Below are 25,716 nucleotides of genomic sequence, written 5' to 3'. Positions count from 1 at the left end.
CCTCCAAGCCATTGAACAGGAGTTCGATGATGCCCTGGCCCATGACATCAACCAGTGAGCCGTCGGACTAGCCCGCCGCCTTTGTATATAGTTATTTAGGTTTAGGTTTCATTTCTTTATAATTATGATTTGGAGTCCACAGACTTTGCTACACTTTGTGTATATAGTTGTATTTTAGATAGTGTTCTTGGTAGGTTTCATTTGCTTTTGGGATAATGGACCCTTCAGACTTTCTTTTTCAATTTTCAGGACATGTATATACTTTCTTTTAGTCATATTCACATGGAGTAATGTTTTTTTATGCTTTCCATCTTTGGATTTCGTTCTATGGACTTTGGGGATGCACCACTTATATTTTTGCATGTTTTGGATTTCTTTTCTTGCTTGATTTTGAGTTTCTTTTTCTTATTTCAAAAATTATTTCTTCATTTGCATGTGTGCTTTTCATTTTGACATTTGTTATACTTTTTAATACATTTCTTTATTCAACATTATTGGTGTGGTGTACAGTGATGATTTTGGTGCATGTCTCCATGAGCATTGGCACAGTCATGTGTTGCAACTGTGTGGCTCTGTAGGACATTTGCTGATGGGCATGCTGGTTCTTTTCAGACTATCATGGAATGGGTGATTTACTAGGGAGTGAGTGCAGTGGTTCGCTGGGTGTTTGCACTGGGGGGTGGAGGGGTGGGAATTGGGTTGGCATTAGGGCCATGGGTCTGTATAGCCATGCCGTGGTGTTTGGGGGACATGTGTGGGGGCCTGCGGGCAGGTGCCCTGCACTGCTGGGGGGTGGGGGTGCAAAGGGACATGAGTGGGGGCCTGCAATGCTGGGGTGTGGGGGTGCAAGGGGACATGAGTGGGACATGAGTGGAGGCCTGCTGGCAGGTGCCCCGCACTGCTGGGGGGTGGGGGTGCAAGGGGACATGAATGGGGGCCTGCTGGCAGGTGCCCTGCACTGCTGGGGGGTGGGGGTGCAAGGGGACATGAGTGGGGGCCTGCTGGCAGGTGCCCCGCAATGCTGGGGTGTGGGGGTGCAAAGGGACATGAGTGGGACATGAGTGGGGGCCTGCTGGCAGGTGCCCCTCAGTGCTGGGGGGTGGGGGTGCAAGGGGACATGAGTCGGACATGAGTGGGGGCCTGCTGGCAGGTGCCCCGCAATGCTGAGGGGTGGGGGGTGCAAGGGGACATGAGTTGGTGATCAGTAGTGCAAGGAGACATGTGCCTTTGCTGGGGGGCATGCCCATGTTGGGTGGGCTGCCTGCGGGACATGACCAGGGGTGCAGGGTAGTCCCCTGTTGTGTGGGCTGCCTGCAGGGGCCATGGAGGTTGTACAGGGAACACCTGGGAGGACCCACACTGCCAAATCACGTGTATGACTCCCCGGCACCCCCGAAATACACGTACCCTGCTGAAATCGCATGTGAAACTTCCCGCGCACCCCAGTAATACACGTACCCCGCTCGCACAGGTCCAATCGCGTGTGAAACTTCCCGCGATCCCCAGTAATTCACGCACCCTGCTGAAATCGCGTATGAAACTTCCCGCGCACCCCTGAAATACACGTACCCCGCTCGCACAGGGCCAATCACGTGTGAAACTTCCCTGATCCCCATTAATACACGTACCCTGCTGAAATTGCGTGTGAAACTTCCTGCGCACTCCTGAAATACACGTGCCCTGCTGGAATCGCGTGTGAAACTTCCCACGCACCCCTGAAATACACGTACCCTGCTGAAATTGCGTGTGAAACTTCCCGTGCACCCCAGTAATACACGTACCCCGCTCGCACAGGGCCAATCTCGTGTGAAACTTCCCGCGAACCCCAGTAATACACGTTCCCCGCTTGCCGTGCTGGTACAGGGTTAGCGCAGCCCTTTGCGCTGGATTGGGGATTTTGATGGCTTTTCCCTGCCCGAGGGGCTTTCTTGGGGGCGTAACTGGCGCTGCTGCAGGGTCGCTGCAACACTGTGTGCCACGGCTGGGTTTGGTAGCTGAAATCCATGAATACGCTGTGCGCGGAAATGGAATTTAGCGCATGCGGCTGGCGCAGAGATTCGCATGCACACACTGTGCGCCAGCCGAGTGTGCCACTTGTGCGCTAAATTCTATGAATTACCACCTTTATCATTCACCCACACATTTTGCAACATTTTGGTAACTTTTCGTGCATAAATATGGGTGGGACCATGAGCCATAGCGACCATCAACATAATGTATGCATCAGGCAGTAACCATTTCCCTTCTATTTTGTCCACCCAAAACTCATCGTCATCCAGTTTTGCCAAACCCTCAGCCCATTTCTTAGACTCTTCTAAAGTGGCATCAGCTTGAATGTTTTTCACAGATTCAATACCTTCATTCAAAGTACAGGCATTTGTGGCTTCCCTTGAAGTGTACATTTCTGAAGAGAGATCAGTGGCAGTCTGTTTGGCTATCTGGTCAGCGAAAGCGTTCCCTTTTCCTACATTATCTATGATCTTATGATGCGCTGCGCATTTCATAATTGCTAGCTGAGTAGGGAGTGCAAGCACTGAGAGTAACCGTACTATCAAGGAGCCATACTGGATTTTAGTGCCATGTGAGGTCAAGAACCCTCGTTCTGCCCAAAGTCTGCCGAAGTTGTGAACCACCCCAAAAGCATACTGACTGTCAGTATATATATATTTACGGTAAGCCCTTCGGAAAGTACACAACCTCAGGTCAATGCTATGATCTCTGCGGCCTGCGCGGAGTTATGCGTGATTCTTTTGGTCTCCACGACCATGCTCAATGTGGTGATTGCATAAGCAGCTGTGGATGTACCATCCGGGAGTTTGAAACAGGAGCCATCGCAAAACAGCTCCCCTTGTGGATTATTCAAAGGAGTATCTTTTAGATCGATTCTGCCTTTCGTCTCCTGCTCTGTAGTGTAAAGGCAGTCATGTGACTCTTCGTCACTGCAAGCAGTACCTTGCAGGAAAGGTAAAAGTTCAGCCGGATTCAATACACAACGCCTCTTTATTTGAATATGCGGTGCAAACAAGATCAATTCATATCTTGTTAATCGTGCGGAGGTGAGGTTTTGGGTTTGTGTTCTATTTAATAGAACATCTACAGAGTGAGGTACCATCAGGGTTAAAGCATGGCCTAGGCCATTCCTTCTCTCTGTTTTACAGACACAGCAGCAGCAGCGACAGCTCTCAGACATCTTGGCAAAGCGCATGCAACAGGACCAATGACGGAAGAAAAGTGGCTGCACGGTCTATTCTTCCCTGCATGTTCCTGCGTTAATACAGCCCAAGCACATCCATCACATTCATGCACATACAACACAAAGGCCTTTTCATACGTTGGTGTGCCCAAAACTGGTGCCAAGCACAATGCAGTCTTGAGCAGATCAAATGCTTGCTGGTGTTCCAAGTTCCACGGTAATGGCGAAGAAATGCCCTTCTTCGTCAAAGCCAACATTGGTTTAATCACTAAGGAAAAGTTTGGGATCCACTACCTACAGTAAGAATCCATTCCTATCAAGGCTCTGACTTCCTTCTGCGTATTTGGGACAGACATGCTAGAAATGAATTTTATCCGCTCTGGCGTCAACCTTCTTCCCTCCTTTGAAAAGAGATAGCCTAAATAGGCGACCTCCTGTCGACAATAGTGAAACTTTTTAAGTCAAGCTTTGTGTCCATGTCTTGCTAGGTGAATAAGCAACAACACGGTGCCCTCCTTACAGGCACTCTCAGAGTCAGCAGCTAAGAGTAGATCGTCGACATATTGAAGCAGTGTACAAGTGGTGGGCAACTCGAGTGTGTCGAGCTGCTCTTTCAAAGCCTGTAAATGCTAGGACTCTCTGTGTAACCTTGCGGTGCACGGGTAAAGGTAAAAGAGCGTCCGCCTAAGGTGAACACGAACAAGTATCTACTGTTTTTGTATACAGGAATATTAAAGAAGGCGTTCTTTAGATCCACAACACTAAAGTGAGTTGCTGAAGCCAGAACCATAGTTAATATTGTCGTCACATCAGGCACAATCGCAAATTGTGGAGCAACAATCTCATTGATGGCATGTAAATCAATAATGAAACGGAAAGGAATTGCATTATCGCTCTTTTGTACATGCGCAAAATCGGACTATTGCACAAACTACCTGCAATTTCTTCAATCACCCCACGATGCACAAAATCGGAGACTACGCATTTCAAAGCTTGCTCATCATCGACCGATATCTTATACTGAAGAATACGTGGCAACTTTTCTCCATGTTTCAAAATAATCTTAACAGGCTCAATTTGCAAGACAACAACATTATTATTATCAATTGCCCACAAACACTTCCGGAGCACCACTAAATTCCGGCGACAAAGGTCTGATCAAGAACTGAGACACAGAAAGTTGCTGTGGTGAAATTGTCAAGCGCACTCCATCAGAAGAACAATGAATTACCGCATTTAATTCTTTCAACAGATGCAACCCCAACAAATTCTCTCCGCAATTCGTAGTCAAAAGGAATGGACAGTGGTCCGTAAATAGACCCAAAGTAATCAGTACCGGCGAAGAAACCGGACAGACTACTGGTGTGCCAGAAAACCCTACAGAAACATTGGATAGCCCTGACAGTGGAATGTTTGGAACCTGTGAATGGTCAATGGAACACTGTTGTGCCCCTGTATCTATCAAGAATAGATGCTTCCTATTTCCCACTATCATCTCAATGTAGGGACCTTTCTTATTAACGGGAATAGGCGTTGGTTCCAAACCTTGCATCGGGCAATCCTAGCGAAACAAAATGTCGTCGAAAGGAAGATCTTCAGAGAGGTAAGCAGCAGAAGGATGATCAAAAATGTTTCTATTATCCACACTTGGTGCCTGATTATCCTGTGAAAAAGATTGCTGTGAATCCTGTGAAGACTGACTTCCACCAGGACCCCCTGCCCCAGGGAGGCCTCTGGAACGTCTACCCATATAACCAAATGTGTTATTTGACCTCTGTTTGAGGATCGGGCATTGTGCACACCAATGACCCTCTTGTCTGCAATAAGCACACTGGTTTATGTTTACAGGACCCAATGGCGCATTTCCCTGTGGAGCATACTGTCCTCTAAATTGCGAATTACCCCCTGTAGGGCCTCTAACAATTTGCTGCAATAGAACTTTTGTTTTTAAATCTCCTTTTCTCTTTTCAACTCTTTCTTTTTCGTTATTGACATGATTCTCATAGTACTGAGCCATATGCAATACTTCGGAATGAATCTTCGCTTGCCAAGTGCTCTCTGAGGACATAATTTGCGACTGGATGTCAGGCAGCAATCCACGCACACATTTGTCCACGAATAGTCACTTCCCAGACGCTGTGCTCAAATCTTGTCCACTGAAATCTGAGAATACTTGTTCTTACCGATAGAAGAACTCGGTAGCATCCTCAGACTTCCCTTAGACACAGGCAGTAACTTGTCCCAAATAATCCTTCTTTCAGGAATTATAGTTTTTAACTTCGTAACTATTCTATCAGGCAAAGTCAGTATTACCTGTGGTGGTCTCTCGCCAGCTGGCCTTTCTCTATTGAGTCTAACCATATTATCCCATGTTTCTCCTAACCCTGGTACATTGTATACAGTCCTAATCTGTTTCCACAAATCAACAGGCAGGAGTACGGGGAACAACAAATCAATATCGCTTAAGGTAAATACTGATGATTGCAAGACAGACTCAATCTCTTTATAGAACCCTGTCAGATTCTTCCTAATATTGGGAATAGATTGTTTAATGGTGTTCACTTCCTGACTTGAGAACGGGACGTGAACGAACAATGACGCATAATGTGCAGGGATGTCTTGAGCAGCTGCACCCCTTGCAACATTAGCAGGAATCTCAACTTTTGGGACAAATGTCGGAGGAACCTCTCTCATAGGCAACTGAGGAGTAGGCAACTCCGAACGCTTAATGTCCAACAAAGCTAGATCGAGCGCTAAAGCAGCTGAAGAAGTGTCAAACGAAAAAGCTCTCTTATAAATATTCAATAATTCTGCGGGACAACAAATCTTTCTTTTTATACATTCATCCTGCAGGTATTCTTCCATTACCTGTATCACTTTCCTCTGAATTTCTTGTGTATACTGACTATACGTGTCATTTACTTCAACGGGAGTTTTCGAGATGTATGAAATCCGACCTAATCACATCTTTTGTATAACTTCTTGTTTCCTCATTTATCGATTTACGACAAGGAAAGAACTGTTTCTGTACTAACGCAGCGTCCAAACTATCACCATCTACATCTTCATTTCGTAACCTTTCCAACTCCCTTCTATACTCAAAAACCCTCTCGATGTGCTCATGCACTTTCTGCGCAGTATCTCTAGAAAATGTTAAAATATTAAGGGATCTAAAATATTCAGATCCCTTAACTCTTGTGGGAGATCTATATCATTTAACCTGTTCCACATTATATGTAAATGAACTCCCAATCCTTCAATAAAAACGTTTTTCTCAGGAAAATTGTCTAAAGTTAGAGCGTGTGGCAAAAACATCAGCTTGTTCACCCCTCTCCATGCAATGCCTAGCCCATGCAGTCAATTCATGCTTTCTCTCTGGAGACACAGTATTACGGGTTACAACCCTCGATCCCGCTCCCCGATCAACTACAAGCGGTGTGGAACCTCTTGGAAGAGAGAGTAGGCAGATCTTGTATATTAGGCAAAAAGGGTGCTGTTACTGGTGCAGCAGGCAAACTCACCGGACCCGTAACAGCAGGCATAGGTAGAGGAGCAGGTGGAGGAGCAACGACAAGAAGAGGAACAACAGCCGGAGGAAGAGGAACATTTAGAGGAGCAATAGGAGGAATAGGAGGAGCTACGGGAGTAGGAATAACAGCAGGAAGAGGAACATACGGAGGTGGCGCAGTGGCACCAGGCCTTCGTTCATTTAAAAGTTTGTCAATCAGCTCATCAGATACATGAAAGTCTTTAGAAGGATACATTTTCTGGATGCCAAGTGAAAAAGCCCTATCCATATTCCTAACTGACTCAGACTGTTTATTTTGGTCATATAACAACACTTTTTTCGGCGTTCGTCATATGACGGCCACATGCATTTCTCTACTCTTCAGTTGCTGCATAGCTTCTTTCTTCCAATTCTGTAACACATCAAATGCTGCAGGTCTAGCCTTTTTCTTTAATAATATGGATTCCAAGTATTCAATACAAGGAATTTCCAAACTACCATTGATTGGCCACTGAAGTTCAGAAGCATGTCTAGTTTGTCTGTGCCAAATATCATTAAACACTATACTACCAATGCCATGCTTACAGTACATAGTACATGCCGCCGGCGACCCCTCCATTGGCACCGGTCGGCCAAATTCCAAAGATTGTCTGTCACTGTGGAATAACGCCCTGAAGCAGGCAGACAATTTCCCAGGCATATCAGAATACTGGTGTTACCTGCTCAATAATTGCACTTGCAAGTGTAATACGCCAAAACTAATTATCAGGATACTTAAGAATCGGGTCACAACCTGATCAAATCCTAAGGAGGTCTGATCTGATTTCAAAGAACTATCAAAGGACCCACGTGGTTGGTGATTTCGGCAAATCTGCCCGCCTCAATATATGGACCCTTGTCAAGATGCCGTCTCGGACCGCGTGCTCACCGTCCGGGGATTGGGTCGTGCAGCACTGCTGAGGTATCGCGCCTCATCCAAGAAAGGGGCCCCCTTTTACACCGTCCGATCTCGGTCCAATAGCGGCATCAACCTTAAATGGGATGGCATCAATATTGAGGGTCCCTATTCGGGAGCCATCTGTAAACGCAAAAGGAAATATCGAGGCTGAGTACCCCAAATGGAAATACACCAAACACGGGCTTGTAAAGATTCACAGATCTTTATTCTAAAACTGTACAGTTTACAAAGAAGCAAAGTATTATACAGCTATCTGGCCCTCAGTACATCACAGCTTAAACCAGCCCTTTCGGTGTGAGAAGTGTGAGGTACTGGACGTCTAAACAGTTGTACATTTTATACATTTCCAATCATAATGTTCAGCCCCTCTATAGGTTAATAATCCATGGTCTAGAGTTCGTGCGGAGGTCACTTCTGGCATGTCCGACAATATGCTCATGGATCATCCTCAGTTTACATATAAACAAGTTACAATGGCAACAGTATGTTCTCGAATTTAACAATAAGCCTTAACACATGTCCAATATAATGCAGTTCAGCTAGTGTCCACGATCAGTATTTGTGTAACATTGTAGTCGATGTATGTCCGCAGATCGGGCTTGTTCGTGCAGACAATCCTTTGTCTACAAGTCAGGCATGGGACAAGGTCTCTTTACTCAACGCAAACATTTGGCCAACGGACAGTTTATACATTAACACACGTACAAGGTTCAGGATGGCTCAGTTACAAGCAGGAAACCCTGTCCACCATTTTAGAACACACAATTACTTTAGAATAGAAATCAAAATGGCAGACGGACCTATAATGGCGGCGAAAGTCGATCTAGAATCGGAACTTTGCAACGCGGTTTTCTTCTCAGAGCGACTGGACTTAGGCCAATATATACAATAAAGGAGGCACAACATGATATCCCGTTTAAAATATCAGCTGACACGTTGCCCATGTTTCATGCTGTTGTGCTTTATCAAGGCTACAAAATCATCTCTGAACAGTACAGAAATAGAGAGACAGTAAACAGAAAAAGAAGTAATTATCTTATCAGTAAATAATTGGTCATCTTAATCTTTGGGCACATGGATTATTTGACAAGGACAGTTGAGATATCTTGCATTGTGAATACAATTATGTAAGATTAAATATGAGCAGACCAAATATGAATAAAGTGAATTTACATATAATATATTGTTTCTGAAGAGTCAATACATGTTTAGGAAATAGTATATACTGAAAAAAGTATTCAGGAAAATGACCTTCAATTATTGTCGTACTCAAATGATTAACAGTAACCAACAATACATTAAGAAATTATTGATGTAATAGAATTATATTAATCCAGCAGTAGGAAACACAGACAAGGTGTCGGCTGATACTCCATTATTGTTCACAATTTAATTTCACAACACTCGGCTAAATATTGTTACAATTCACAATGTAATCTGTTAACTTTAACACATAAATACACATTGGGCCTCATTACAAATCGCCCGGTATGGAAACAACGGTGGCGGTAAACCCGCCGCCACCGTTGTTTCCATGGCGGGCAATCACAACTCCTGCAGGCGGGACGTGATGTTCCTGCCAGGTCTGACCTGGCGGGTTTAACACCACCCGCCTGCAGGCGGACGAAGAAACACCGGCAGCATTACGAGATGCTGCCAGTGTTTCCATGATCCCCATTCCCATTGAGTCCTAGAGGACTCAATGGGAATGGGGATTAACATCATTCAGCCTCCGTGATTCCCAGGAAACCGGGGTTGTAATGCCCCGGTAATTCCGGGAATCATGGAGGCGGAATTGTAATACGAGTCCAGCGGTAACCAGGCGGTTTTGCCGCCTTGGTTACCGCCGACTCGTAATGAGGCCTATTGTCTATATATGTCTGTTTGCCACTAATTCAATTTGTTTCATTAACCATTTCACTTTAAGAATGAGTTATTTGAAGTTGAACATGAGCGTAATACTCCACTTTCCCTTCAACCCTGTTTTTTCTAATTGTAACCCACTAATCCAATTATATAGTGTTAGGTTGCTTTGTGGGCGTAAAGCAAAAGTGATACTTAGAAAGCATAGCTATCACAGACACGACATCTGAGGATAGTACTCTCAGTTGAATTTCAGGAGAGCTAGGATAGAAATTCTGTCCAAATGTAGCATTTTCCCCACAACCCACAGTCTCCCACTACGAACATTCAGAAAGTAAGTCAAGGTGACCTTATTCTGCTGAATCCTCAACATTTCCAGTGATTTATGGAAACTGAGCAAGGTTTTTTAAGGGGCGTTGAGCCCAAAAGTTAGAAATAAATCATGCTGGGTTGGAGTTTGTCTTCGGTTTTGTAGACAGAGGCAGATGCAGGTGGGTTAAAGAGCAGATCACACAGGGGTGCAACATTGATTTTGGATTAATTTCAGGTAGGAATAGAACATTGAGGGAGAACTGACAAATTAAAATAGGGTTTTGTTGATGTAGATGTAGAACATTGATAGGATAGGCTATCTTTTTGGGACTAACAGAAAAGGAGATATTATCCCAGACTTCCCCACCTGACCTACACAGTCATCTTATTTCTTGTCAGTGACTAAGGAGTGGGAGAAAAACCCAGATTTATTTGGAGGCAAGAAGTAGATTACAATCAGTGCCTGTAACTGAGTGTGCTATATATGTGTAATGAAACAAAATACTAGTATGACTAGAGACAACTAAAACACAATTCATAATATTTTTGGGAGGTGGGATACACATTCCATGAGTGTGCCATCTTCTCATAATGAGATAAAATGCCAGTTGTGAATAGAACATTGAAACAGTATGGACTGCATTGCTGGTACTACTGGGACAGGATAACATCCCAGTGATCACCCTGCAACACACATATGCGTGAATGACATTTCTTGCAAAATTGTTTGTATCCAGGCAGGAAATTAAATTTGGTGACTGTAACTGAGTGTGCTATCTTTCTGTGATGAGACAAAATGCTAACAGTGACAAGACAATACACAACTCATGCCATTTTTTGGAGTCAGGAGAATGCAGTTAGTGTTATGTTATATTATTTGGCATTTATATAGCGCTCTATATATCATTGGTAGGGCCTCAAAGAGCTAGTTGGTTGAACGCCCTCAGGAACCAAAGTCAAGGTCAGTGGAGAGAGGGAGGAAGGAGTATTAGGGTGCATGGGTGCAACAGTCATGTGTGCGGCTGATGGTAGCTGCAGCCTACCATTAGGTGTGGTGGTTTTGATATCATTTGAATGTGTGCAGTCTGGCAGGTGGACATCCAGACTGGGTTCTGGCTGCGTTAGGCATGAGGGATGCTCAGCTGGGCTGGTTTGTCATAGGATATAGCTGCGTTTTATTAGAGTGATGAGGTGTCCACCGGTAGTGTTTCTATATGAGCAGCTAAACCGAATTGATCGAGGGGTATAGCTGTACTCTGTGTGATGGTATAGAGAAGAGAGTAACCATAGTGATATGGGGAGGGGAGTGTTTGTGTGGAGTTATGATCTGAGGAGATCGATATTCTGGATTTCAGGCGAGTCATTAGACGTATTCTGTGACGACAGTGCTCGGATCATGTTGAGCAATTACTCATCAGTTGTTAGGTTTAGTCGTTTCAGATGGTTGTTATTGGTATTACAGAAAGAGCCACGTCTTTAGAGCGTTGCAGAACATCATATAGTCTTGAGTAGTGTCTGAACAAAGTGTACCAAATTTTTGGTGATGTGACAAATTAATAGATGGTAAGTGAAGAGGGAACAGGATAGTTGGTTGGAAGCATGATAAAACATTCAGTGCTGTAAATGAGAATGCAACACACCACATGTACCATCTTCTAGTGGCTACTATGGAGTAGAGAATTCCGGTGACCACCTTGCATAACATACACTCAAGTGACATTACACACACAAATCCCAGAGCAGCTTGAATTGAGCTGGGCCTTTTGAATGACCACTTATTGTTCTTAGAGATTGTAGGTCTCTAATAAGCCGTCCAAATATTTTAGAGTCATTAAGTGCTTACGATTGAGACTCCAAACTTGATCCTCACACGGTACTTGAAGATGAGTTCATGCACCACTTTGGTCGGCTGATAACTAGCCCAATATCTTTCAAGACTTCTGAATCATGGCCACTATGTTCCCCCGTGTGATCTAGCCATTCACACTGAAGGCTCAGGCTCAAGTGCCAACCATTCAGCCTCCATCTTAGCAACGCACACCAAATCCAACGTGCTCTGCTTCCCAACGGCCCTGGATATAAGGGTAAAAAAAAGCTCTCAGTTGACACCCACTTTTTTGCAGAATGTCTTAATCTCACTTCTTTCCCACATATTCGAAACATATCCTGTAAGGATTTGACCATGCCCTAAAACAGGTCAATTCAGGAGTAATGCCTATGGGAAGAGGAGAACAAACAGAATAATTCTATTACAAAGAATGACATAAATGTGGGTCATTCCTTGCCATTGGAACAAATCCACCTCCATTTAAAACCGGTGCATTTCCAGAAAACAGATGGGACCAGATTCTGTTTTGGAGCAAGAGATGAGATTTGGTAGCGCATTTCATCACTTGTGCCAAAAATCAAGGAAGGTGCAGTGCAATAAACGTTTATTTCTGAACCTTTCATGGATTTTTTTTAAGTGCTCTCCCACATGCCTGTCTATCCTTCCAACAAAATAGAAATGATTTATTTTTATTTTTTATTTTGTACGTGTCCTTTACATGTTTCTGCAAGTTGCCAGCAACCAACACACTATTGTTGGGAGCACGATCCTGAGAATGATATATTCAAGGGCTCTAGCCAGTGAATCCTTACACTACCGGTCACTGCCCTACCCCCACACCCCTCCCGAAATGCACAGCATACGCTGAACTGTGCATTCTGCAATGAGCACAATTAAAACATGTGCATAGTCTGCACTGTTTTCATCTGCGCTCCTTTTATAGAAGCTGCCCTATGGCATCCTCGTTAAGTTACTCAAATATTCAGTTGCCTTGGCTTGTTTATTATTCACACTCAGTGCATATTGAAATGTGGTTGCACGCCTCCTAAGCTTCGCCTCCACCCTTATATGTTAACACTTCTCCTCCCTCCATATCTCTACTACTCCTCCCAAACTACAATTTCTCTCTCCAACCAACTACTCCTTCCTACACACTACTGCTCCCCCTCCTCTCCACTACTCCTAACTCCACACCACCACTCCTCCCTCCCCAGCACTACTCCTCCACCCACACAACCACTTCTTTCCTCCTCCCACTACTACCAATCACATTACTGTCACTCTGGGCCATTCCCTTCACATTCACTCCTTGCATCAACCTCTCTATTCACTCACCACACACTAACACTGCAGTACCCTTGCACTCCGTAAACCAAGACCTCTCCTTCTCCAATAATATCCTCCACACAGTGCATCTTGCTCTTTCCTCTTGCTGGTCTCTTGGTCCACCTTTGGCTCCTCCTTTGACCACACCTGTATAACCCACACCATCCTGTTTCCTGTTCCATTCCTTTTTTCTCCCCTCTGCCTGACATTGGGCAACCCTCTCTATACAATCTCCCTGTGCTATTTTTACCTGGAAGGTGTTACAGAGCAAAACGGCATACAAGGTGTTAAACCAATGTCTCAATGTTTATACCTTTCACTGCGGGGGCCACCATGGTATACCAATGGCGGTTCTCGAAGTTCAGTGTTCAATTTCGTATTAGGGGGCTCATAAGGTAAGTGCATCCCAATGAAGGTTCCAGGTCCCATTGGTTAATCTCTGTGCTCTAGTGGGCTCACTGTGGCCTAGGGCTGTTGCGTGTTGCAGTCCTGGAGTGGACCGTGAGCACATCGAGGCGCGGGAGACTCCTGTCTCTGTCACTGCCGCTTCTCTACTGATTGTGGAGCAGGTAATGTTGTACTCTGACAAACAGGTCCCGGTCTCTTTGTGGCTGGAGTAAGGTGGTGACTGGTCTTTCTTGCTCTGTCACTCACAGCTTGAGTATTTCTGAAGAAAACAGAAAAACTCTGGTTAGCATTTTTGTTCGATGGCATGGCATGTGGACACAGGAATAGTGCTTAGATACAAACTGGCTCAATGGGAAGGGGGAAACGAATAGGTCGCCTCCAGCTGCTTCCCTCCTCAAGTCCAGGATTGGCTATTGCCTGCTTTGTGGTAGGCCCCCTTCTTGACATGTCCAGGGAACTGGCCTAGTCACGCTAAAATAAATGACCAACTCCCGTGTGCTTTATGAAATTCCAAATATTTACACATGATTCCTGTGCCCCATAGATTTGATATATTCCATCTACAGTACCCGATCTTAAACTATGGAAGTCAGCTGTTCTGAGGCGCATGCCAGTCTGTACCATAATTTCCAACAATAACTGATATCGGGTTGCAGAGCCTTCGGACAACCACTAGTCCATGGCATGCCACACCAGTTCAGAGTCTACATTCATGGGTAAAAAGGCTAGATTCTGTAAATGCTTTTAGTCGGGTGTGAAGGAAAGGGAGGGTTTAGTTGAGGAAAGAAGAGAGGTAGGGATAATAGTTCGTAAAGGTAAGGAGGGGTGAGAAGAACAGGTGAATAAGGGGAGAAGGGACAAGTGAAAACGGTGAAGGTAAAGGAGATTTATAGAGGTATAAGGAATATGCAAGAGCAGATTTTAAAGGGTAACAACTTTTCAGTCGATAAGGGGCAAGTGAGAAGAGGGTTGAGCAGTTGAAAGGACAAGGGGTTTATATCAACTCAACATCAATCACAAACTCACAGGATCCTTCCCTTTAGAAGCCAGACTCTCCTGATGGAGTTCAAATATCCTCCACTCTCACATCTGAAGAGCCCTAGAGAAGACACTACCCTTCTGGTTAGGCCTCCTCTACCACATCTGCATAACAGACGTGACTAATCCAATCTCCCTGATGTCATCGGGTAAGTCTTGTCTCCTGCACCCGCACAACAATAAAAAAGGAACTTGGAACTCCCAACATCATCCTCTCCAATTCTTCTAGCTCCTCTCGGGATGAAGGCACACCTGCCCTGAGCCTCCAGGTCCCACTGCATGCTGCTTCCACGGGACAAATGGGGACCAGGTATTCATCTCCAGCTAGCTGCACAGATTCTTCATCCTCCCAAAAAACAATCCATTAAAATCAGGTGCTGTCCTCCTCCTGTAGCCGATGGTGCAAGCAACCAAGGAGAGAATATAGATAAGAAGGAGGCTGTCAGTATATCAACATAACAAAGCCTATCTCTCCTTGGCAGCCAAATGCCACCTTCCCTTTAGATTACTCTAGATGGCTACTGTGAGGCAGAACTAAGAGAGTTTATGATGAGCGAATACCTTAATCGAGAATCTGTTAAAGATGACACACAAGTCCAATTCCAAACCAATTTTTGCACCATGCTTTACCAAGATGCTGCAAGCAGCAACCTCTCCCAACATCAAGCCCTATCATCAGTGCATTCAAGGGTCAGAGTCTTTGCATGGTGCATCATGTCTATTAAAGCACAGAGGACCTTTTCTGGAGTGCTGCAACGTAGGCCCCTGGGAGTCCTTCAGACCCCTCCAGCTGCTCCTACCTTCCTGCCCCAATCCTTCAAACAAACTCTCATGTGAAGGGACACACCAATCGTAATACAGGAAGTAAGTTCAACGGGCTCCTTGACACCCCCAACCTTCCCCAGATCCAGTCCTACCTGCACCCTTGCTCACTCCCCACCTAACTGTGTGTATCCATCTCTGTCAAAGACCCCAGCCAAACGATCACCCCAATCTTTATGTACATGTCCCCAATAATGCACATCCTGCAACAATGCCTCACCGCGACGAACCCCTTGCAACGCCACTTCCCCAGCCCTCTGATCCCACCCTAGTCATTCCACCCATTCTCTTTTCTCTCAATGTTTATACCTAGCTGGCAACACGGGAAACCTCCAGGGCCCCTGCTCTCCCAAATATCTGATCATGGAAGTGAGCCCCAGAGAGGCAGTGGCAAAGGGAGACAATACACCACGAACCTCCATAGAGGAAAATGCCATGGATAATAGTTTAATGATTATTATTCTTATTATCATTCTTATTCTTTTTATTTGAGATATTTTGTGTCTTCTTGACGTTATTATTGAAGTCGACCGATGGAAGGTTGTGATGGTAGGTCAAAATGTCCTCCCAAATTGGTGTTTATTAATTTAGAACAACAACTGGAAATAGTCATCTGTCGTGTTCAATCTAAGATTGCTCCAGTGACCCAGGCAATCCTGGATATGTTTTGCTAGAGCTGGAGGTATTGCGTTCTATGCTGCACTTGGAGTCTATCAGGCGTAGGCTTCCCCCAGGCCCTCTAATGAGTGTAGGTGTGAGGAGGTGGTGCAGGGCCTTTCCTAGCCAAGGCAGTAAATACTGTTTGAACCATATAGATAGTGTGATGTCCATTGCAAATGAGGTAATACACCATGAGTTACGGTGGACCCATATATGGGATATCATCATAGAGTGAATTATCAAATTCTTCATCTGTTTTGGGCTTGACAGCGTCAGTCGCTCTGCTGCAGTCTTGTTGCAGGAGGACCTTCTAATAGGATTGGTCGGCCCAAACGGCATAAAACAATTTTAGATTCTATTGCGAAGATCTCCTGTTTTTTTGGTGGAGACTCAGTTACAGGGAATTTCAGTCGCTACCTTATGGCTACCCTGGCACAGGACAGCAGAGAGTACAATTTGGCCTCAATATTGGAGAAAACTTATTTTTTACCGTAAAGATAAATTACTTCTATGGGCGAACCACTGATTTATCTTGCTATAATCCCACCATGAGCTGATGTTAAATGTTAAATGTTAAAGGTATTTGTACCACGCACCGTCACCAACGGAATTGGTCCCCAGGCGCTCTGGCGGATCTGCAAACGATAAGGTGGGATGGGTTAGTAAGGTGAAGAGGGAGTAGGATAGTGAGAGGAGTGGTGTTCTGTTGGCAGCTTCACCTCGGTATACACCAGGTGCTGAGCTTTGGTGCAGGTATTGGATCGATGTCAGTCCACGTGTGCTGTTGCTCCGGCTTATGTGTTGTTGCAGTGTTGTGAAGTGCGTGCGGCTTGTGGTGTGAGAGATGGTTGTGTGAGTTTTTGGGTGAGATATGTATGCAGAGTTTGAGGTTATATTGGTTAGTGGGTTACCTGACCTTTAGCATGCTAACATCCACAGGGTCTCATTAAGACCCTGGCGTTAAGGGTTTAACGGCGCCGTTAAAGGTGTCGGTGCCGTTAAACCCTTAACGCCTGATTACGAGGTCCCTTTGCGGGACCCGACCTTAACGGCTGGTTTTACCAGTCGTTAAAGTAGGGTGCCGCAAAGGGACCTTGGTGCTAAGTACGGTGCCGCAACTTGCAGCACCGTACTTCGCGCCTTCCCCATTCCCATTGAGCCCTATGGGGCAAAAATGGGAATGGGGAAGGGCCCATGGTGAATGGGGAATTACCGCCCCGCCAACCTTGGAATGGGTCGGTAATTCCGCCATTCACCATGGCAGACCCCGGCATCGACCATGGTGCTAATAGCACCATGGTTTAGCGCCGGGGTCGTAATGAGGCCCACAGTTTTGTCTAAGTGTGGCACTTGTTGGCCTTCACAATCCTGTCTAGATGCGGCGCCGGCTGGTGTTCACAGTTCTAAGTGTGGCACATGTTAACATTCAAGTTTCATCTAGGCGTGGGCATGCTTTCCTTCAATCAAAGTCCTATCTAGATGCGGCGCAGGCTAATGTTCAGACTTCTCTCTAAGTGTGGACATGCCAATATTCACAATTCCATCTACATGCAGTAATGTTCAGGATTCTATCTAAGTGTGGACATGCTAATATTTACAATTCTATCTAAGTGTGGACATGCTCATTTTTACAATTCCATCTAAGTGTGGACATGCTAAGATTTACAATTCCATCTAGATGCGACACAGGCTAATGTTCACAATTCTATCTAGGTGTGGGCATGCTAAAATTTACAATTCTATCTAAGTGTGGACATGCTGATAGCGTCCTTATGCACACACACTGCCTCTAGACCAGCTTCCATCATTGAACAGTGCTATCAAATGGGATAGTAGTGCATGCAATCGCAGTAAGAACTCCAACTTTAGCCTGCGATTGGTGATTGGAGGATAGGGCGCATTTCTACGTTTCTTTCATTGGTACCTGAACTACTGCAGTATGGATCTTATCACTTCCAGGAGGCAAATAGAGTTCTTTTAACTTATAATTCATAGCCGCCTTTGTATACATTTGCACTTGTGATAAAGGCATTTAGAATCAAGAAACAAACGTTGGCTTTTTCAAATGTTCTCAACACGATTGATTTTAACTGCGTGACTGTGACTATCACCTCACATCTGGAAATTAACTATATTGTGTACTCATTATTTCTGTAAAGTAGTAATTATGTTATGAATTATTGTGATCCTTTTTTGTACACCACATGTGGATGTACTTTTAGATAGGCCTGCTATTACTCATCGTATTGATGATCCTGCTCACAGTTTATGATAGATTTTACTGCTGTCTTATAATTTGCATGCTTTTGTGGAAAGCAAGTTTGTAATAAAACTTGATTGATTGATGGATTTTTTGGCATGATTGGCATGTGCTCTATACCCACTTGCTAAGGAAGGACAGCAAAAAGGCCTTTATGAAAGCAAGTGGACGAATGTGTGTGTGTTTTTTTTAATATTCTGATCCTACAGATGGGCCTGCTGCATCACTTTCTTCTGGGGGGCGGAGTAAAGCAGGATTCATAAATGGTCTGACACTCTGTGACATCCTTGGTGTGATCACTGTGTCTAACATCCATCTTCTTCCCATAACAGGTCCGACTGTGCAATATTGTACAATGATCGCTCTGTGCTGGAAAATCACCACGTCAGCGCTGTCTTCCGGATTATGCAAGATGAAGAGTTGAATATTTTTGTTAATTTGACCAAAGATGAATTCATGTGAGTGCTTTCATCTTTTTGTATTGTAAGATTGCATGCCTTCCTTTGACTGCTTTATACTTTTTCTGTCCCTCCCTTCCACCTTTGTCACATTCCTTGATCTTTGCTCTGTATGCATGCTCTCTATTCTCGTGTTCTGCGCTTTCAATTGCACATCTTTCCCGACATTTCTTTCCTGGGCTTGCATGACCTTAGTGCACGTGTGTTCCTTTTTCATTTTCTTGGAGATGTCATGATGCTCTGAAGTGCTTCTTAATCTTCCCCACTCTAGACATTAAGAATTCTTAAGAGCCAAACCCTCAGTTCCAACTTACATTCTTTTTAGGTGTCTTTGCTTTTGTATCTCTAGATAACCATGCCATTATCTTTGCTAATTGGGATTTTCCTGAGGTGTGCATTCTCTAAATATATTTGAGAAAATGGTAACATAACAAGAAATGTTAGCTCACATGGCATGTATTTGGATGGAAGGTTACGTTTTTTAGAATATATTTCAGCAATAATCCCTGAGTCGAGGGGCATTACCGAGACAGGTAATGAATGCCCTGGGGCCCATAACGATAGCCCTGGGGCATTACCTGACACGGTAATGCCCCCCCTGGTGAAGGAGATTATTGCTTTTAGTTCCCTGGCCCATATTACCAGGATACTAAAAGCTTCTTTCTTCCTTTGCGAAATGCTCTGACGTTTCCCAAAGGAAGAAAAGAAGAAAAGAAATAGCCAAGATGGAAGGGAAAATGAAGTCTGTTCTCCCTTTCCATGGCGGCCATTGAAAATAATTTAAAAAAGTAAACAAACAAAATGGCCATCATGTAATGGGAAAAGGGACTACAAATAGTCCCTTCTCCCATTCCATGATGGCTAGTCGCAGATCGGGTGTGGACGAGCTGGAGACAGAAGTATTTCCAGCGTGTCTGCTCCCGAGAGGATCAAGAAAGTAGGTAAGTGGAGAGCGGAGGAAATATGTGGAGGGGGAGGTACAGGGGCGGGGGAGCAACTTACCTCTTTCCACGATGGGGGAAGATGGCGGCCTCCAGCCTAGAGGAGGCTATGAGCAGCAGGATTACCATGTGGCAATGCCCCCTTTCTGAGCCTTCTTATTGGCTGAGAGGTTGCCACCCCCGCTGGGTACTAATAATTTGTATACCATTTTCGCAAAATGAGTTATCATAGTACATTTCTGATCCTCACAACTCTTTGCATGGCTTTGAGAAATGTAAGACCAAAGACTCGAAGGGGAAATTTGACCAGCCAATCAGCAGCCCAGACATATTCTAAAACAGGTGTTAGGGTCTTCAAAAGGATGAACAGGATTTCTGCTTTGTCTGTTGAATTTGGTGTAGACCGGACAGTGGTTTTGGTAGTGTTTTGAAGTGCCTTTGGTGAGTTTAATAGTCTCTAGGGTTAGTTTGTTAGTTTCTAATAGTTCTTTTGGTGTTTCTTGATCCCTATTCTATAATCTTTTTTATATTTGTGTGTTCTCCAAAATTACCCGTTTTTCCTGTACTCCTCATAAAAAAATGAAAGAGAGCAAAAATGTCCTTTTGTACTTCCTCCTTTTATCTTTCAGTCACCTCAATAATTTAAGACAACAAAAATAGTTTTCTAACATCATTCCTTTCATGTATAAAAACCTTTCATTTACAAAGACCGAGACGTCTTTATCTGCTGTGATCAGTCATCTTCCATTCGGATTGTGTGTAGCAAAACCCTTTATCATATTGTGAGTTTTGTGAGGAGCCATCTGTTTGTCTTTGACACTTGTTTTGGTTATGCACAAGGACAACTCAGGCACACTAGGCTCATTTGGGTTGTGCACATTGAAACCTTAAGCAAAGTAGATGTGTGCCATGTTGCAGTGGGAGGAAATGAGAATCTGGTATATTTCAAATTCGCAATGGGACAATATTGTATTTTTTCATCATGCAGTCTAGTCACATTTTGCCAAAACATCTCCCACCATCCAAATAATCCTAACAACTCTGGAGATGTTGCCAAATGCTGCTTTCAACTTCCAGTCTCAGGACGGGTTATGCCATATGGGAGGCTGAAGGTGTACATGATCGCCATGGCCCTGACATAGATATTCTATATTTCGGTGAAGATGATGAACACTACTCAGCTTCAATTATCTTGTCATTTTGTCTCAGAGGGTCATACAACTGCCATTTTTTAATAATCCTTGACTTTCCACTAGGGCCAGTCTATCACTACACTACTTTATCACTATACTGTATTATCACTAGATATCACTATGGTGCCTTATGTATCCTTTGCAGCGTACTCGCAATGGTAGATTTTAGTCCATCTGAAGCCACCTTCTCAGAGTTTCTTCATTGCCTTCAACTGCATTCAGCAACACATGATTCCACAAAGATTGCCATGCTTAAGAAATAAGAAGTTTCTCTTACCTGGAAGAATAGTACTCTATCTTGGGCATACTGCACTGAATGGCATACAACCACTGCATCATCCACTCTATGTACTCATGACTAAGAATTGGAATATTTTTTGCCAAATTGATCTTTTAGGATGAGGCAAAAATCCGATATTCTTTATTCTTGTGAGATCTTGCAGGATCCGCCTGACAACCTTACATGTATGAGAGATTGGAAATGTGTCTTATGTATCAGCAGACCAATCAAAATACCCAATCATCCTGCTGAGCTTCAGCTGTCCAACCCACGTCTACAATTTTCTGGGGAGATTTGGTGGGCTGATGAAAGGCTACATTCAGCTCCTAGTTCTCTGTGTGTTGTGCTTGGCTATGAATGGGAGGCTCAGGGCAAATAGACATGGAGGGAGGAGGAGGGATCGTGCTGTAATTGCAGGGAATTATTTTGGTGTGCATTCTTCCCATTTCACTCGTTCAGTGTAATTTCATTTGTATAGTGCTAGTTGTGTGAAGTTCCTTAAAGTATGACTCTCCATTTATGAACACATTGGTAACCCCTTTCAGATTATTTGTTTTATTAGTCCATTTTACACCCCTTCCTTTCACCATAAAGACTTAATCCTTTTTCAATGCACCCCACCAATAGAAATAGAGAAACTCCCTGTGACATGATGTGTAAAAGTAAACATTTCTTTTAAAACCTTTTGTTTCATGCCCCCCTTACAATTCTAGTGGATCAGGTGGATCTCTTTAGTAGCATCTCATCTTTAGGTGAACGGGGTGAAGGACCACAGCAGGAGGGGGAAGAGAGATGGAGGCTTAGCAGAAAGTGAACAACAAGGAGTTGGAAATGAAATGCGCAGAATGAGGTGGGAACTCATTGAAGCAGAAAATGAGAGGCTTCAGAAGGGGGGCATGAGGCTGTGGGGCAGCATGTGCTGGAACAGGGGGATTGAACCATTTAGGGGCAGGAGGAAGAACATGAAAGGTGGGTGCGGACAGAAGATGGTACTGGAGGCGGTGGAACAGGAGGAAGCAGGTTCAAAGCAAGAGGGAGTGATGTGGGGCATAAGGAAGCATTGGAGGAGGTGGGGAAGGAGAAAGAGTTGTGCCAGCTAGAAGAATATGAGGAAAAGGATATTGACAGAGCTGATACTAGTGTTTCCTGCCATGTGAATAGGGCAAGGTGGCCCAGAGGGTGGACAAACAGATGGGTACTGCCTATGTGTTTTGTAGTCTAGGCTTCTCCCAAGTCTTGCAGTGCCTTACACTGCATAAGGGGAGGTTACAGAGAGAGGTGTGTGCAGTTGTGTGTAAATACAACAATAAGCCAGTTTGGTTGTGCAAGAAGAGTTAGCATTAGGCATTGGGCACAACATCATTGTATAACCACTTTTGACAGTGACATAAACCAATGTACTGAAGACAAGCACCATCTTTTGCCCCTATTTTTAATGTCATTTAATGTAATGTGCATGGTCTTGTGTAACACCTGTCTGCCACTATTGGTGGCCTTGCTGAGCCTACTTCCCCTGTATCTTCCTTCAGTGATGCAGAGGAATCATCTGCCAGCGCATCTGAAGACTCAGGGTGTTTCCCACCATGAGATAAAACACAGGGATGCTTGAAATAGGCTGATCCACAGCCATTGACACCAATCAGAGCTATCAGGCCTTCATTGCCATGTGTGCCCCCTCTCTAACCAGTGGTGGAGAGGTTGACTCTGCCATAAGTGTGCAGCCAGCATGATCATTTGTTTGGCATGCTACCACAAATTGCTTATATTGGTGGGGGGGGCGGTGAGCTGGTGGTGCTGTAAGACACTGCTTGCCAAGATGCTCATTATATTGAGCAGGGGGGGGGGCAAGCATGCCATATATTTAAATTGACTAGCTCCACCCCCCACTTTATTGCTGGTATATCTCACTTCTCACCTTTTGTCAACTTAATATCTAGTTTGATCCTCATCCTCTCTGTCCCTTGCACACCCTGATCAATCTTTCACTTCACATCAAAAACTCCACCGACACACTTCCTTTCATTTGCCCTCTAATTACATCTCCTACACTTGGAAGGGGCTCACAGTCATGCTCAGCACAGTGTTGTCTCTCTTGATGTCCTCTCAACAACTGCCACTGTCTGTATGCTAGCTGGCATCTCTGTTTATATATTCTTTGTTCCTCTCTTGGCCCCTGTTCTTTTCTCAGTTTATGGCCTACCCTTCACCCACCATAACAAGGTAGATCCATAGAAAAGTGTCTGGGATTCCCTCATTACTTTACATTACATTACAACATTTGTAATGCACACTATGGACCCTAAGGCATAAAGGCGCGGACAAGTTATACTGAAAGACAAACATAAAACATAGGCTTCTAGACTGGTACTACTAGAGCCCCAGCTAAAGGTGGCTAAAGACATTAGATAGATATCCATCCCATCTCAATTGAATAATAGCGTCTTCAAATCTTTCTTAAATGCCTGTAAGGAGCTTTTACTTTGCATATTATCCAACAGCTGATTCCACAGTTTAGGCGCTGTTAGGAAGAAAGCCCCATTCTCAGCTTTTGAAGTTTTGCATCTCGGTTGGACAAGGTAGTTTTAAGTACCGGACCTCAACGCTCTTGTATTAACATTAGCATTGATATATGTCTGCAGATATGGTGGCATCAGTCGTAGTCTACATTTAAAGGTGATGATGAGAACCCTAAATTTGACCCTAGTTTCAATAGGTAACCAGTGAAGAGTGCACCTGACCTCTGATACGTGGCCACGCCAGGAAAGGCCTAGCACCACTCTGACCGCCCAATTCTGTACTACATGGAACTTGTTTATTTCTTGCATGCTGATGCCAAACAGAAAGCTACAGCAGTAGTCAATATTGGCCCCTATTATAGTCTGAGTAATGGTTTCAGCACTTGTCCCGTTGATAAGGGGCTTATGGTGTGATAAAAGTTTGATGTAGTACACCGATGCTGAAACAGCCGCGGTTACATGTACTCTCATTGACAGTGTCTGATCAAGGGTAACTCCCAAGATTTTAGTGATTGGCAGGCAGGGGAGAAATGATGCCATCGTCTAAATTTGAACAAACTATAAGTTTGATTCAGTTTGTGCAAAGAGTGTGAACTACCAACAATCAGAGGCTCAGTCTTACCCCTGTTATGGGCTAGGTAGTAATCCAGCATCGATTTCTCTATTAGGTTGAAAATTCTGTTTATTTTCTGTTTGTCCTGCTCATGAAGACCTGTTAGGGGGACAAGACATTGTGTGTCCTCTGCATAATTTGAAAACATAACCCCTCCTCCTCTAGCATAAAGAAGAAGGGAGCCATGAAGAGATTATACAGACAACAAGATGTACCTGCCCCCTGTGGGACGCCATAGAGTACTGGAAAGGGTGATGCTCCTGCTACATCTGAGCAGACTCTGCTGCATCTATGCCCCAGAAAAGAGGCTGCGGTATCTGAGAAATTAGCGACCTCCATTAGTCTCCAATTCATGATGATATGTTCAATCAAATTGAACGCAGCCGATTGATCAAGCGAAATTAAAAGGGAAAGAGCACCCTTATCCATCTGAGCTAAAACTTTGAATTTCAGCTCAAGGAGTGATGTCTCTGTTCCAAATTGTTTCCTAAAGACAGGCTGGTGGGAATGAAGAATTGGGTATTGGTCCAAATGCTCCACAATCTGACCATAGGCAACACTTTCCTGTATTTTAACTAAGAAGTGAGTATTAGAGATAGGACGATAGTTCAGGGGGTTATCCCTGTGTAGCCCTGTTTTTTTAAGAATTGGAGAGACCATTGTTTGTTTTAACTCATTAGGTACTTTACCCTCCTTCTCTGAAGAGTTAATAAAGGTACATACTGCTTTAAGTAGGCGAGGGGTGCAGGTTTTAATCATCATAGAGGAGCATGCATCTCCTCTGCAGTGGGAACATTTTCATCTGTTCAATAATTTTTGTTAGTGCAATCTCCAAAATCGGATGAAAGTTGAAAAGGGAGACCACCAGGTCACGCAAAGGGACTTTTGAAAGTTCCTTAAGCTCGAATGTTAAGGGTGCATTCTTTTTTTCGAGCATTGCGGTCCTGATGTTATGCAATTTATTTTGAAGACCATGTTGGATAAGTTGACACCAGTATTTGTGTTTTGTTAATAAAGGATCTGCAGGAGTAGGGACCGTCTTCTGTTCTTTCAAAATCTTTAATATTTCCCTAGTGTCAGACTTTGCGTTAGAGATTCGGGTATTATGATAATTCTTTTTGGCCTTGAGAATGGCAATTTTATATGCCATTACAACATTTTCATAAACTGTTAGAAGGTCGGGTCTGGGATCGCGTTTCCAGGAGTGGAAAGCTTTAATGGTTGACGTTTTTTGTTTTCTCAGTACTTCTGAGATCCCTGCTTTACTTTTGTTACCCTCTTTATTTTGCTCTTTTTTCTTCAGAGGTGCTAACAAGTCTCAGATGAGAGAGATATTTTTGGTCAGAGCAGTAGCCATGGCCTGCAATGACATTTCTGTTAGGAAATTGACAGAGTTGTCAAGCAGGGGTTAATATTGATAACAGTAATGTATTTAAGATTTTGCGACATGCAGCCTGGTTGCAGCATGGTGAGAATCCAAAACATTATCATGTTGTTGGCTCTCAAGTTTCTCTGTGAACAATTAAAATGTTTTTGTTT

General features: G+C 44.1%; 1 protein-coding gene across 2 annotated transcripts in view; it reads left to right on the top strand.

Annotated features, from left to right (window-relative positions):
* Window positions 1–25,716, top strand: part of PDE1B (phosphodiesterase 1B) — a 1,810,462-nt gene that overhangs the window by 1,367,556 nt on the left and 417,190 nt on the right. For both annotated transcript variants that reach the window (XM_069653207.1, XM_069653208.1), the window contains one exon: window positions 18,509–18,634. In XM_069653207.1, coding sequence (XP_069509308.1) covers window positions 18,509–18,634 — 126 coding nt within the window. The remainder of the gene's footprint in view (window positions 1–18,508; window positions 18,635–25,716) is intronic.

Source organism: Ambystoma mexicanum, chromosome 3q (genome assembly GCF_040938575.1).
Source record: "Ambystoma mexicanum isolate Mex_15411 chromosome 3q, UKY_AmexF1_1, whole genome shotgun sequence".
Taxonomy (NCBI): Eukaryota; Metazoa; Chordata; class Amphibia; order Caudata; family Ambystomatidae; genus Ambystoma; species Ambystoma mexicanum.
The sequence above is the reverse complement of the archived record's forward strand: the minus strand, read 5'-3'. Positions and strand labels throughout refer to the sequence as shown.